Genomic DNA, 14963 nt, shown 5'->3' with positions numbered 1-14963 from the left:
CCCTCCTGGGATTTGGGGCAGGACATCAGAGCAGAACTGTGGACATGACACCCCAGGGTGCCCTGGGACAGGTCATTCTGCAGCTGGAATTGCCGGGAATCATGGCCCCTCTCTGTCCCTGCTGGTGCTATTGCGGTTGTCCTCACCATGAGTGACACGTCCTTCCTATCATTGTGGGGTTGCAGAGCTCAACTCACCCGAGCCAGGTGGATTGGGTTGCTGGCTAAAAATACCCCATTACGGTGGCAGCACGGAGCTTGTAGCGGTGTCTGAACCGAAGGGCAGTGCTGTTGCAGGACAGTGAAATCCAATCGGCAGCAAAAGGAGGTGAAAAAAGAGACTCTGGGAAGGTCTGGATAAGCTTCCCCAGGGGGGCGTGAGGCTTGGCATGGTGACAGTCCCATTGAGGACCACAGCCTCCATGAAACCACCCCTGCTGCTGGACATTCACAGGGCGCTGATGGTGCCTAGTCCTGTGCCCCCTGTGTGCCCCCACACCGGGCAGCCCAGCCCCAGGGCTTGTGTCCTGACCCACAGTGGCATCTCCAAGCCTTGGGCTGGACTCATTTGGTGGCATAGGTCAAGGTGCAGTGGGGGTCAATGGGGCTGCCAGCACCGTGGGTGTGAAAAGCTTTCTCCAACATGTGTCCTCTCCCTGTCTGTGTTGGGCAGGGAGTGGGCAGCGAGTCCCTTGTCTGGGAGGTGGTGATGCTCTTGCGGGATCTGCTGTGGGTGGGATGCAGCCTGTGGAGGCAACAAACCCGCCAAATTAGAAAAAAAAATAGATGTATTAAAAAAAAAAAAAAAAGAAGAGGGAGGTGAAGGGAGCATGAGGGAAGTCTGGGGGGGAATTTTGGGTGCTATTGGGCCCCGTGGGGAGTAGCCTGTGGGTCCTGGGGCACCCCGTGTTTGCGTGTGCATGCCAGCAGAGGGGGCCCAGCCACCGCCGCCCGGACACCCCGTCAGCTGGGGACACAGCTACAACCTACCGGCTGTGTCTGCTGCTGGGACACCAGGCAGCCGGGGGGCACATGGGGGAGCTGCCACAGCTCCGCGTTCCTTGTGTGACACAGGCACCTCCCACAAGAGCACATGTGGAAGAGGAGCTCAGGTGGGGATGGGGTCTCATGGGGATTAGTATGCTTGATGTCCCTCAACCTGCTTCCTGGGGCACATGGGTCTGGGACTCACCCTGCTTTAGGATTTCTGCAACTCCATCTTGCCTTCTCCACCCCCTGGTTTCATGCCGAGTTTTAATCTTTCTGCACTTCACGTCCCAAGTCTTGAAGCTGACAAGTTTTCTTTCCACGGGGCTGTGCCCAGCACCATGGTGCTGGTGGTCTGTGGTGGTCTGCGGCAGTCCATGGAGGTCCATGGGAATCCACAGAGGTCCATGATGGTGTGTGGTGGATTGTAGTGGCCCACGGTGTTCCATGGTGTAGCAATACACAGAGGTCTATGATGGTCTATGGTGGATTATGGTGGTCCATAGTAGCCTACGGCAGCACATAGTTCTCTCTGTGGTCCATGATGGTGCACTGTGGTGGTCCATGGAGGGCCACGATTGTCTGAGGTGAACTGTGGTGGTCTGTGATGGTCCATGGCAGACTGTGGTGTCTGTGGCAGTCCATAGAGGTCTGTGATGGTCTATGGTGGACTGCAGTGGTCCATGGTTGTCCCTGATGGTTTGTGTCAGTCCCTTGCAACTCTGTGGTGGCCCACTGTAGTTCATGGCCATCTTTTCAATGCACCAGAGCACAGTGGACACCAAGGGTACAGCTGTGCCTGCTTGCCACAGGTAGCTTATGCCCATGAGGTTCCCATATTTTTTTCCAGGTTCCCATCAGGTGAAACTGAGGCCCATGTCCCCAAAGCTGATGACTGTTTAATCGCTAAAAAATACTTTTCCACCTCCTGGAGAGAAGCAACACGAGCTAGCAGGCTGCAGGGCTGTGCCAAGTGCTTTCACCTCTGCACTGAGAGCAGGGCCAGAAAGCTGTCAGCCCCAGGAGGTGGCTGTAAAGAGCGTGACAGGGACCACAAGCAGGCGCCTGTGGCATGAACGGTTGTGCCAGGGCCAGGTGAAGGAGTCATGTGGGTACCACTCTGCCTGGGGCATGTATGGCACTGCGGCATCCCCAGTGCTGCAGGAGCCCAGCACCTCCAAAAGCCGCCCCATCCCAAGTGGGAGAGAAACATCTCCAGAGGATCAGGGCAGCTTTGGCCAGGTGGGCATGAAGCACACGGAGACGAGTACAGGCACACAGGGCAAACTGTGCATGCATGGGCTTCCTGTGCTCCTGCTGTATGAGGAACCTGAAGGGCTCCTTGTTTGAGCTTGGAGTTTGTGTGCCAGCAACAGAAAAAATGGAGTAGGGTGAATATTTTAAAGGGCAAAATGTGTGTGCTGAGGAAGGGGACAGGAAGGGATAAAGGACTACCCAGGGAATGGGTGCTCCTCCTGGGGCACAGCAGCAGCTGTGTTGCTCTGGTTCAGGGCAGGGGCTGTCCCAGTGTGACTATGGGGACACCTTCCAGTGTCTGTGCCCCTCTGTGTCCCAGAACCACGGTGGGACCCTACAAGTGTCCTTGCAGGATATGTTTCCCACATCCCCCCTTGGGTGGGTGCTGCCTGTGCTGAGCTGAGGGCAACTGCTGGATTTCTTTCTCCTCCATCTGCTCCAGAACCCCCAGGCCAGGTATGAGGGGTCCTGACTGCACACCCAGGTGGTCTCTTCTACCATGAACCTACCAGCTATTTGTGGCTTTTTCCTGTAGGGTGCCCCCAAAGCAGGGCAGCAACCCAGGGTGGTCCCATGGGTCTCATCCAACAGCCTATGATGCAGCAGCGTGATGTGGGATGCACAGGAGGTTTACTGCTGGGGCAGGGGATCCCTCTTTTTGATCCCAGAGAGAGTCCAGAGGAGACCTGTGGGATCCATTCAGGATCCAGAAAGACCCAATGTCTCCTGAGGCTCTCCCTTCCCCAGCATCCCATTGTACTGTGGTACCCAGGACAGATCTGGGAGTCCCCAGCAACTCCCCAGCACATTCTGGAGCAGTTACATGCTGGGGTCAGTGCTGGTGACATGGCATTGCAATGGCAAATTCTCTTCCATCGTGGGGTGCCCAAACCCCTGATCTCCCCAACAGGTCCCCAGGCCCAACAGGCATATGGTGCTTTTTTGACTGGTGTGGGCTGCATGGCCCAGGAATGATCTCCCAGGGTTATTTCTGACTCACAGGACAGGAAACATTTTGGGGTTTAAGCCGAGCTGAATAATGTGCTCATTTCCTTGTGCCGACTACAAAGCACCTGCTCCAGGGGATTTATGGAGTGCCGGCCTCTCGCACTTGCTGCATGGCTGCCCGCCCGGATGTTTTTATTTTCCCGGGATGGCCAGCAAGTGCCAAGGCCTGTTTTCCTAAACACCCCTTGTCCTCCTGGCACGTTTCCCTCGAGGGGAGCTGTGGCAAGCTACGGGCAGCAGCACACCCAGGGTGCTGGGGTACCTGTGGTGCAGGGGTGCCAGAGCGGGTGCCAGCACCCTGCCAGGGCTGCATGCAGCAGGTATGGGTGAATAATCCCCTGGTGACAAAACCTGGCCTGGCACAGAGTGGGCACAGCGGGCATAAATGGCTCGGGAGAGTGCTGAAGTATGATGGAGATGGACCATGGAGGTCAGCAAGGGAGGATGAGACTGTGTGAGGCAGGGCAAGAGAGCCCAAGGGAGGCATGGTGTGGGGCTGCCCAGACCACGGAGCCCTGCCTGCCACCAGCTGTGGGGAGGAGGAACCCAGCCTGGGGGGGGGTAGGGCTTGTCCCATGAGCAGGGAACCCAGGGACACCATCTCACAGCAGATCCCATCTCAAAGCAGGGGACCTACAAACCCTGTCCCATGACAGATGCCATCCCATGGCTGGGGACCCAAAGACACCATCCAATTTAGGCTTGTAGAGCCCCTGCAAAACATGGTGCCCAGCCTGTGGGGTGGAAATGGCTGTCCCCTGTGGGGATGGTCAGAGTACGAGTGCTGAGACCAGGGACACTCATACGACATGCAGGGCATGCCAGCACAGCTCCCAGCCCATGCTCCTCCAGTGGCACTCAGCTCCATCCAGCAGGCAGTCAGCCTATGGAGTAAGATGACATCAGGGTTTTCATTATGTCCCCTCTGCTTTGTCCCCTTTCCAGAGCAACAGCCTCATGCTTTAGTCCTGGTGGGGTCAGCTCTAATCCCATCTGTAGTTCCAGCCTCCAGGAGCTATCCCAGCTGGTTTACCAGCTGCAAGAGGAAGGCCAGAGCGAGCCAGCTGTCATTCTCTGGGTAGTCCTTTGTCCCCTCCTGTCCTCTTCCTCGGCTCCTGGTTGCGTAGCTCTCTCTGACCCCGCAGCTCAGCTCTTCCTGAGGTCCAGCTGCTCCAGTGAGCACTGAGCATTCAGGTGAGTGGACACAGCTCAGAGCGGGCATCTGACCGCACCGCGCCTGCACCATCACCAAAGTGCTAGGTGAGGAGACGTGACCACACCTCACAGCCACCTCAGGGCCCGGGGCAGTGCTGAGGCAGCTCAGCCCAGTGATAAGTTCGGATTGAGTGTATTTTCTTTCTTTTTTTTTTTTTTTTTTTTTTTTAATGTTTAGAGAGAAAATAAATCACTTGTGGGGAGCAGGAGCCAAGCTCCCCAGTGCCTAAAACAGCAATCGCAGCACTTCCTTGGATTTATGGTGTTTGCTCTCACAATGCCAGCCGGGATCCTGTTTGCTTCCTGCTCTGCAGCTGCAGTCCCAGCTGAAGGCTCAGGAGATTCAGGTTTTATAACACTCTTGGATCCTGCTGATGGCAATGTGTCCAGCATCCTTTATTACCCCCTGCATCTCTGAGGGGCTGGGGTGGGCTGTTGTCACCCCATTCCAGCACCCACCAGCTTGGGAGCTCATCCTTGCCCATCCACAGGGTCCCATCCTCTGACACTGGGAACCTGAAGAGCTTCTCTGCAGAGGGAGCACCCAACCTTTGCTGGGTACCCTCCATGGGGTGCAGCACCCAACTCTTCTTCGGCACAGCTGCAATCCAATAGCCAGTCCAAGCAGGAGCAGCTGGGTCCTGTCATAGGGATGCTGAGACTCAGATGTGACATTCTGTGGGGTCCTGGGATGCTCAGGGGTGGTGACTGCTCTTCACTGGCATGTCTGGATGCAATCCTTGCTGTCGGCCTCCACCCGATAAATCCAAGTGACTGAACTTAGAGCAAGGTGCTTCTTCCAGCCCCTACATCCACTCCATGGCTTTTCGCTGCCCCTCAGTTGTCCCTCTGAGATGTGAGCACTGAAACTGGATGCTGCCTTGCACCCCCTGAGGCAAAGCCTCCCAGGTGTGCACCCGCTAATGCAGCCCAGCTGGAGAGGGGAGAGGGTGTCCGTTCCTCCAGCCACAGCATCCTGTGGGTGCCCAAACAGAAACTCTCAAGCATTGACTCCATCTCCAGCTGCGGCTTTCCAAGCTACAAGCCGCCTCCTGTATGAGCCAGATGGAAATGCTCTGGACCCACATGAGGGTGTGTGGTGAGGCCAGGTGGGTACCTGGGGATGCAAAATAGGGGAAGGAGAGCAGCCGAGGGGGGGAAGAGCGGGACCATAAGGCTGCAGGGACCAGCAGTACCATCCCCTAAAGCACAGTTGCAGTGCAGAGGTTGCTGTGGTACTTGGGTCCCTTTGCAATGCGCTGAGGGTTGTCCTGACCTCCTTTCCTCTTCCTCTGCATTTACCCAGTGAACTGTTTTGATCAAATACCTAAGTGCTGTGAGTGGGCTAGTAGTCTTATCCCTCTCTTGGGGAAACTGGAACAGCCGAGCTACAGAAATCCCAGGAATGCCTCCCTGTGTCCCCGGCGGAGCAGGGGCAGTGCCCCTCCACACGTCTGAGAGATGCTCTCACCCCAGATTTTTTGCATACTTCCGGAAGCCTGGCCAAATCATGCAGGCTTCCAAATGAAACCCACCGCTTTTGTTTAACATTTGCTGTACTTGGTGATGAAACGATGATGGATTATTTCATTGTGGTTGCTAGCGTGCCAGACTTCTTTTTCCAAACACACAATAGGAATATTCATTTACTGCTCTGACGATGAATGCTTTTATCTTCCTTATATAGTAACAATTCTGCACCAAAGGGCAAGTTTCATTTGTCACTGATACACTTCACCATCCCAGCTCACAGCACTGTGGTCAGCATGTTATTCATGGGTGCCCTGAGCTTCTCTGATTTATTATCAGCCTTTTCCCACCCATCCCACCCTTGCTGTCATCCAGCCACCCTACAAAGGGTGGCACAGCATCATCCATGGTTCTATGAGAGGGCTGGGGTAATTATATCAGGGTGAGAGGCATTGCAAGGCTGGGGCAGCTCCCTTGGAGATGAGAGCACAAGTTGAGGGACGAGGATGCAACGGGATGGCGAAGAGTCCTGGAGCAGCAACACAAAGGGACTATGGCTTCAAATCTGAAGGTGATGAACTCAAAGCGGATAAAAGGAAGCTTTTTTTTTCTTTTTTTTCACTCCATGCTTAATTAGTATGCCACAGGAAAATGCTCAGGCCAAAATTTAGCAGGATTCAAGGAGGGATTGGGCATTTATGGGGATAACAAAAATATCCAGCTATTATAGCGGAGGCCAACATAAATTCTGGAAGGGATATTAAGCCTCACGCGTCAGGGTGTAAACCTATCCCAAACTCTCAGAAAGCAGGGAGCTTAACGCAAGGGCAGATGACCCATGTGTGCTACCGTTACCGCTACCGCTGCTGCCTGGCTGAGCCACCACCGGACCATCCCTGGAGCCCCGTTTCCTGCTGCTGGCAGCTCCTCTGACAGGGGCTGCAGATTTCTCTTGGCAATTCAGCCCTTTGCTTGTAGCTCCACAGGGCTGTGTGGCTCCCAGGCCTCCGACCTCTTCCATCTCACCCATCCCCTTGCTCTGCAGGTTGATAATAGCCTTATCACTTCAACCCAGAGGCCGCCCCTCTGGGTAAGGGTCTGAGCGCACTGTGGGCATGTCCCCAGGTTGTGTGATGTCCTCCCATCATGGCTTACTGCCAGCCAAGCACTTTGTTTCCCTCTCAGGCAACTTGTTGCCCAAATGCATGTTGGCTTCCTGATTTCAGCCCTCCCGTTCCCTGTTTCTGTGGGGGCTGATCTCCAGGGTCTGAAAGGGGCATTGCATTGGTGCTGCATGTACACAGGCACAGCCCTGTTTTCATGGGTGCTGCTCAGATGAGCCATGGGTCGTGCCTTGCATAGAGATTTCCTCACCCCCTGTGCATCAGTGACAATTGCTGTTAGCCAGAAAATCCCACTATCACCCCAAGCCCGTGTGTGGCCACAAGCCTGGTATGGCTACAGCCCAGGCTGAGGTGAAACTGCTGCACTGTGGTACCCGAGAGCTGGGTGTGAGCGTCTCTGTTCCCATCGAGGATGCTGCCATTGCATCCTGCACTTGTTGTTAAATGGATGTCTGTGCCACACTGGTCCCTGTGCAAGGGGATGCTTCCAAGACCTTGACTGCAATGAGGGACCAGAGATGGCTCAGTGTGACCAGAGAGAAGCCTGGAGCTCTACAGGTTGGAGTCCATGGCTTCCCACACTCACCACTTGTGTGCTCACTAGCCTGCCGAGGGCAACTCCACTGGGGTCCCTTGGATCTCCCCTCACTGCAGAGCCTCGCACCCACAGGGGCTTCCAACTGGAGACATTTCTGGAGGGCATGAATCAGCTTTTCACAGCTTGTTAAAAATCTTGATCCTACCTCTTGTTTTCATGCCTTTCAAATCAGGAAATGAGTTTTACAACTTTTCCAGTGGGGCACAGCTGGTGGCCAGAGTCGTAAAGCTGAACTTTATAAATATCTCTTTTTGGGATCAGGGGAAGAGCATTAAAAAGGCAGAGAGAGAGAGAGAAAGAGAGAGAGAGAAGGGAAAGGAGCAAAGGCAATAGAGAAGCAAGGCAACCTCGGCAGGACGGTGAAGAAGACCAGCTCAATGCCGGCCATGGCCATGCGATCGCAGAAGATGGGATGTGCCTGGGGCAGCCTTTGCCTGCTTCTCTCCCTCCTCCTGCAGCTGCCAGGCTCCCAGGCCAAATGCTACTTCCAAGCAAAAGGTAAGCAGGGAGGTGAGATGATACAACACAGATGGGAAGAGGAGACCTCAGCTTTCCCTGGGGTGGCAAAGCTCTGCCTTGCATGCCTGTGAAGCACAAAAGGGACTGTGCTGAGTGCAAGAGCGTGATTGTGGGCCAGTGATGAGTGGAAGGAGCAGTCTATAAACCACAGAACAGCTCCCCAGGGCTCTGGCTGAGAAACAGCTCACTAGGCCATGAAGAGCTCCTGGCAGGGGCCTGGCTGCGGCCGAGAGTACAGGACTAGCAGCAAAGGGAGGAGGGCTGCCCGTCTTTCCTCTGCTGCCTTCTGCCAGGGCTGCAGAGATGCTCAAAGCCCAAGGGGGCTTTGCTGGATATGCCCTCTTCTGGGAACCACTTGTCCCTGCCCCAAGCTCCCAGGGCCTTGGGGATGACCAGGAGAGGATGGATGGGAACATTGCCCTCGGCAGACGTCTGAGCATCCCATACCTGCAGGGTTGGGAGAGACCAGCAAGTACCTTGTCAGGCACTGGAACAGGCTACTCAGAGAAATGGTTCGATCGCCATCCCTGGAGGCGTTCAAAAGCTGCACAGATGTGGTTCTTAGGGACATGGTTTAGCGACAGTGTTACGTTAATGGTTGGACTCGATGATCTTAAAGGTCTTTTCCAAACAAAATGATTCTATGATTCTATCTCCTGTACCGTGGGAGGGGTAGAAGGTTGTGACATTGCCCTCTAACCCCTCCTTCAGGGCACCGGGGTGCCAAGGAGGCTCCCATATGCCCAGCACAGACCCCATGAGTGCTCATCACTGCTGTTTCCTTTGCAGCTCCCTGCGAGTACGAGGGGAAGCAGTTCTCCCTTGGGGAGTCATGGCTGAGCACCAACTGCCTGCTCTGCACCTGCCTGCACCCCATCGGCGTGGGCTGCTGCGAGACGTGAGTGAGGGGCTGAGGGGCACTGCGGGTGAGCTATGGCTGGCGGTGCTGCCCTGCCATGGCACCTCTGCACTCACAGTGGGGACATCGTGTGGGTCTGGTGGCTGCAAATGCAGCCAAGCAAATGTAAGAGCCCTGGGTGCTAAAGGGCACCAGGCCCTGAGGGACAAGGGGTAGAGGTGGGCAGAAACCCACTGGGGTGTTGAAGATGGTGGGGTTAGTCAGGGAGACAAAAGGGGGGCCAGGAGTGTCTCAAGATGACAGCAGCTGCAGCCCAGCTTGCCCAAGCTGACCTGAGAGACACCCTGGCCAGGGCTGCTGGCAGCAGGGGAAGCCACCTGGCCCTGCCAGCAGCCCCCTGGCTTGCCCCAGGCAGAGCTGATGGCACCATGCTTTCTCCTGCAGCACTCAGCACCCCATCGACTTCCCCGACTGGTGTGAGGCTCACTACGACTCACAGACCTGCCAGATCTCGGTGGTGCAGAAGGCCAACCCCAGCCTGCCCTGCGTGAAGAGCATGGAGCACGAGTGGGGCTCGGCCGGCACCCCTGAGCCACTGAACAAGGTGCTGGGTGCTGGGCTGAGCAGATAGAGGTTCAGCAGCACCCTGTGTCCGCCAGCATCATCCTCCCTCCTCCAGAGCACACCTCCTGCATGCTCCAGACCTGCGCCATCCTGTAGAGGTGACACTGCTGCCACCTTCGAAGGAAACCACTATCTACACACCATGGTACTGAGTTAATATTTACACCCTAGCGCTGCTACAATACGGCTTTGCTTCTGCCTTCAGCTTCCTGAACCAAATCTGGGCCCCCTCCCTGTGAGATGCCCTGAGTCCTATGGGAAGGTGGATCCTGTGGGATCTCCTCCCAGCTGGGCAGGAAACCTCCAGCTACTAAAAAAGGGGTACAAGACCAAATCAGCCTGCATTGCGGCAGTCTTAAAATCATAGAATCATAGAATAGTGTGAGTTGGAAGGGACCTTCAAAGGACATCTAGTCCAACACCCCTGCAATGAGCAGGGACATCTTCAACTAGATCAGGCTGCTCAGAGCCCCATCCAACCTGGCCTTGGATGTCCCCAGGGATGGGGCATTGACCACCTCTCTAGGCAACCTGTGCAAGGGTTTCACCACTGTCTTGTAACTCCCACATCCACCCTCAAGCTAAGTGGCTCCCTCCTCCCTCCAAGATCCCCGTCCCCCTCCACAGCAGCTGTTGGGAGCTCACTGGGGAGCTCCATGGCCTTTCATTCAGGACCTGCACACCCTGGCCAGCCCCCTCTCTGCCTTGGAGTGTGAGGGGCACAACCAACCTCTGGAACCACTATTGCCCCTGCTCCCACAGCTCCCGGGGCTGGAGGGGATCCCCGGCATTGCAGACCAGCCCTGGGCAACACTGCAACAGAGCCAGCCCAGGCAGGCGCAGAGTGAGGGGAACTACTGGCAGGTGTCCCCAGGGGAGGCTCCATCCCAGCTGCAGGGGAGTGAGGCGGGGAGCTGGGTGCCCTGTTTGGGTTCAAGGAGCTGAAGCAATCCGTGTGTGCCAGGGTGGAGCCGGCCACCCTGGCAGACTGTCCCAGCTAGTGCCATGTCTGTGTTGTGCTGAGCCTTGTGTAGATGTTTCTGTTCTTGCAATAAAGATATTAAACAAAGAGGAAGTCTCCAGGCTGTGACTGTTGGGGAACACGGGCTGTGTCCACCTCTAGGAATGGTGTAGTAATAAGGCTCTCAGAAGGCTGAATTTTTCACATTCAGATGTTTATTAGATTTCCATGCAAAGAGGAAAACTCTTTGAAAGGTTTGGTAGAAATGGAGAGTTAGCTGTTTAGCAACGAGACCTCCACCCCAGCTCTTGAACGCACAGCACGCATTCACCCCAGCTCCCCAAGGATCCCAAGACCAGCAGGATGCCTTCACACCCAGGAGCGCAGCCACAAAACAGCCGAGGTGCTCGGTGCTTCTCAGTTTGGATCATCACAATTGTGTTGCCACATCAATGTGGTGACATCCAGGACACCAGCACATACCGGAGGCGCAGGGTGGGTCTGCCAGGACCTGCCTGCCCTAGGCGAGGGGAACTGGTGTGCCTGGCTGTGGACATGAGACACACCTCACAAGGGGCAGGGCTTGTGCCAGGGCAGGAGAGCTGGCTCCCAGCTGGCCCAGATGGCCAGCGTGCCTTACCTCTGCTTGTGGGGCCTCAGAGGGCACAGTCTTCACTCAAGGCTAATAATGGGGCTTCACTAGAAGAACTACCCCCTTCTTTCCCTGGGCTGGGTCCTTCCTTCCTAGAAGCCCTTCATGGGGTGAAGGCACGTTGGGCCTCATGTGGCAGATTTGCTTTTGGTGAGTGCTGGGACTCACGCCTTCACCGAGGCAGGAAGGGGCCAGCTCCCAGCCAAGAGCTGCAGCACAGGATGCTACAGCAAGGGCAGGGATCCTCCACCCGCAGGTGGCACAGACTCACCTGGTGCCCACCTGGTCACTGCAGATGAACCCAAGGGGACATCAGGGAGCAGGCATGCAGCACGCCAGTGACAGTCCTGCTGCCATTCCTGCCAGCGACGCTTGCCTGCAGCATCACAGGACCCTACCACCTCTCCCCACGTCAGATGGTGATGGAGTTAGTGCTGGAGAACTGAGACACGTAGGAGGCCAGGATGGGGTTGGTGGGAAGGACTTTGATGGGCAAGTCCCAGCTGAAAGTGTCCACTTCGATCTGTTCCACCCCAGCCCAGGTGACAGCCTCTGACTGGCTCCCACGAACCAAGCAAGTCCCTGAGGACTCCCCGGAGGTCACAAACTCGAAGTGCAGCCTCCACTTCAGGGACACTGTGGGCAAGAGAGGGGTCAGCAGCCCTGTCCCACAAGGGACAGGGACAGCAGCTGTCTCAGCACTGTCTGTCCTGGCAAGGGGACAAGCTTCCTGCAACAGGACACAGCTTTGAGCAAGGGTAGGGCTGGGGACATCACAGAAGGAGATAAGGAGGGGTAGGTCCCTTCTCTGGTGGCCACTAACCTATGTTGGTGGTGAATCCCGGGGTTGAGCCGAGTGGGATGGGCAGGCTGAAGCTGCTCTGGGCGGTGTGCAGGCAGGCCTCCTGATGGCGGGCGTGCGTGCTGAAGGAGACAGGCTGTCCCCGCCGGCGCTGGAACTCCTCCTGGATGCTCTCCTCTGTCTGCAGGCTCACTGAGAACTGCAGGATGATTGGCAAGGTGTTCATCTTCACACACTCACACAGCCCTGGCCGAAAGCTCCAGGGCCTTCATTTTCTAAACGAGCTCAGAACCGGAGTCCTTTCCCACCTCACACACCAAGGGGACCTTAAATGGGTCCCATTAGAAACCCCACAGTAGCCCAGTGCCACCTCAATCCCATTTCCGACTCGCCCACTTGAAACCTCTCTCCACAGTGATGCCCAAAGTCAGCACTGACTTGCAGACATGGGATGTCTCCTTCCGAGAAGTTAAAGGTCCCAATGACATCCTCTCCGATCTTATACACCGTCTTAAAGATGCAGAACGTCCCCACCTTCCCACGAGTGTTGCTGATGTTATATAGGTCTGTGGAGCAAGAAGGAGGGGGTAAAGCAATGTGGCAGGTTGAGTCTCTGCTCCATACCATACCCTGAGTTACACACAGAGCCCAGCAGACAAGACCCCATGCCTGCTGCTGGGGTGTGAAGGACAGTCCCTGGGGGTGGTATTCCCCTTGGGAAACGCCTGCAGGGAGCAAGAGCAAACCATGTGCTGATGGTGATATGTTTGGGACAAGGTCTCTCCGGCTGAATTATGAAGAGCCTGAGACCAGGAGGGAGGAGCCCATGGGAAACTCTGACCCAAGCGCACCCTGATGGACCTGCTCCACAGCCTCAGTCAGAGCTTTTGCTTTGCCAGGGAGAGATTTTTGCAGCGAGCCCTGAGCTGTGTGTGCTTCACACCCAGGTTAGGACAGTACGTTCAAGCAGGGGATATGACATACGCAGGCTGCGTCGAGAAGTGGCCACCATGAGCAGTTCTGTCGCCAGATCAGCCAGGCGAGAGTCTTTCTTCAAGCCCTCCTCCTCCTCCAGGAAAGGATTTGAAGGTGCAACAACCTCATCCTGTGGGAACTGGTAATCCTTGAGCCCTGCGGAGAGGGCAAGAGCATCAGTAAAGCAGGGTTCAGCCAGGCTGGTGTCTGCAGGGAGGGCAGTGTGTGGCCTTACCATGCAACACAAGGACACGGAAAGGAACACGCAGGAGCTTGATGGGGGAGTTGACGCGCTGGCAGCCTATGGTCAGCTTGTACACGTACTTCACCGACTGTCCCCGGAAAGAGGGAGGGCCATCTATGGGCAGTGTTTCACAGTATGAATCTGCAAGGAGTGCAGAAAAGATCACATTCTGAAGGCAAAAGGAAGCTCCTGGAGCTGTCACTCGCAGGCTACCTGCTCCGAGGGTTAGGACCAGCAGCAGAGCTGAGCTAGGGACAGTGCCAAGTGCTTTCTGCTGTACCCTCTTTACTACAGCAGGCCAAGCACATCCCCAGCCTCCCTGCACCAGCGCACTCTTTCTCACATCACATGCACCGTCATCCAGACATTACTTCCAGAACATACAACCACACACACAAACTTTGCCATGAAAGAATGTGAAAGATGTAAAATCCAGGAACACAAACATACGAGAGCTAAACTTACTCATCACGAGTTCAACCTGAATTTGCCTCTGCGCACTTCCTTGGGACACCGCTTTCACAAAGTAGTCACATGCTGTGGTTTCCTCAGGGCTCTGACCCACGTGGCAGAGGTACTGATCAATACCTCATGCCTCTTTTGATATTCACTTTACACAAACCCCAAACTCAGCAACAAAAATTAGCTTCTTCCTGTGTTTTCTTCTGAAGCACCATGTCTAAATGGCCAAAAAACACTTCAGAGACCTTCACAACAACCTGTGGCGTATCTCCCTTGACAGACTGATGACTTAGACCACAATGCCTCTGACTCCGAGACCTCTGAGATGCCAGGGCTTGGCTTTACACCACATTCAGCCCTCTCAAAGCCCCTTGGCCACCACACAAACCTCAACGCTTCTCAACGCAGTGTGAACACTTCTGCAGCCATCCCAAACCGCATGCTGTATAATAAGAAAGGCGCAAACAGCAAACTGTGGAAAGTCTCCACCTCTCTGGCTTGCCCACCGTGACGCAGATACACCCTGCCAGAGGAAGGGCAGCATCCTGCTGTGAAACCACAGATCCTTCCCCACGTCTGGCACATCCTAAACATTGAGGCTTAGATTAAAAGCTAGGGTTACATTTTAAATATAACTTGTAGATTTAAAATCACAGAACTGGCAGGAAGAAAAAAAAAACATGCTAGTGTGTAGCGTCCACAGGCTGTTACACCTTAAAACACAAGGCTGTTCCGCTGGATTGTGTGCAGATAAAGCTGAGGACTGTCCTGACAGGGAGGAAAATTGGCTTTTTCCAAGGAAGGAAGCAGACTGCTCTAACCCCCTGTACCAGGCTTAACAAGAGTGCTCACAAAGACCTTCATGCTCAGTGAGGATAATATGAGCAGAGACCATCACTGTCTGGGGAGGATGGGTGGTTTGCTACCTGGCACAGGAATGCAGAGACTCGGGAAGTCCCAGCTTCCGTGCACATCCCAGGAGGAGGCACATTCCTGACACTACGGATGTCTTCCTTAGCCACCCGCTGTACCCTCTGGCTGGGCTCCCGGCTCGTGTCCAGGCTGCTTCCATTTCCTTCCCTCCCTGTGATCTACCGAATATTTAAAAGTATTACAAAACCGGAGAGGAGAGAGAAACAGCCACATAAATGACTTGAGGGCTTGAGAAAATGTTTTACGGTGACAAATTTAAAGAGCTCAGTCTTGG

The 14963-nt window shown here is 55.2% G+C and overlaps 2 protein-coding genes across 3 annotated transcripts in view; one reads left to right on the top strand and one right to left on the bottom strand.

Annotated features, from left to right (window-relative positions):
- Positions 1–8044: 8044 nt before the first annotated feature.
- On the top strand, positions 8045–9667 carry MSMP (microseminoprotein, prostate associated; the record flags this gene model as incomplete). The annotated part of the gene is made up of 3 exons (XM_080362543.1): positions 8045–8156; positions 8967–9075; positions 9481–9667. 3 exons carry the CDS (start codon positions 8045–8047, stop codon positions 9665–9667), a joined length of 408 nt encoding a protein of 135 aa, XP_080218669.1.
- A 1218-nt stretch (positions 9668–10885) lies between these two features.
- RGP1 (RGP1 homolog, RAB6A GEF complex partner 1) overlaps positions 10886–14963 on the bottom strand; it is an 11039-nt gene continuing 6961 nt past the window's right edge. The window contains exons 5-9 of one of the 2 annotated variants that reach the window (XM_080362390.1): positions 13286–13435; positions 13060–13206; positions 12514–12641; positions 12097–12274; positions 10886–11909 (exon numbers count right to left, since the gene is read on the bottom strand). In XM_080362390.1, coding sequence (XP_080218516.1) covers positions 11686–11909; positions 12097–12274; positions 12514–12641; positions 13060–13206; positions 13286–13435 — 827 coding nt within the window. In that variant the 3' untranslated portion in view covers positions 10886–11685. The remainder of the gene's footprint in view (positions 11910–12096; positions 12275–12513; positions 12642–13059; positions 13207–13285; positions 13436–14963) is intronic. The other variant, XM_080362389.1, reaches the window with a different exon arrangement.

This window comes from Nesoenas mayeri (genome assembly GCF_963082525.1).
Source record: "Nesoenas mayeri genome assembly, chromosome: Z".
NCBI lineage: Eukaryota > Metazoa > Chordata > Aves > Columbiformes > Columbidae > Nesoenas > Nesoenas mayeri.
Note: the sequence above shows the minus strand (reverse complement) of the source record. Positions and strands in the feature narration are given on the sequence as shown.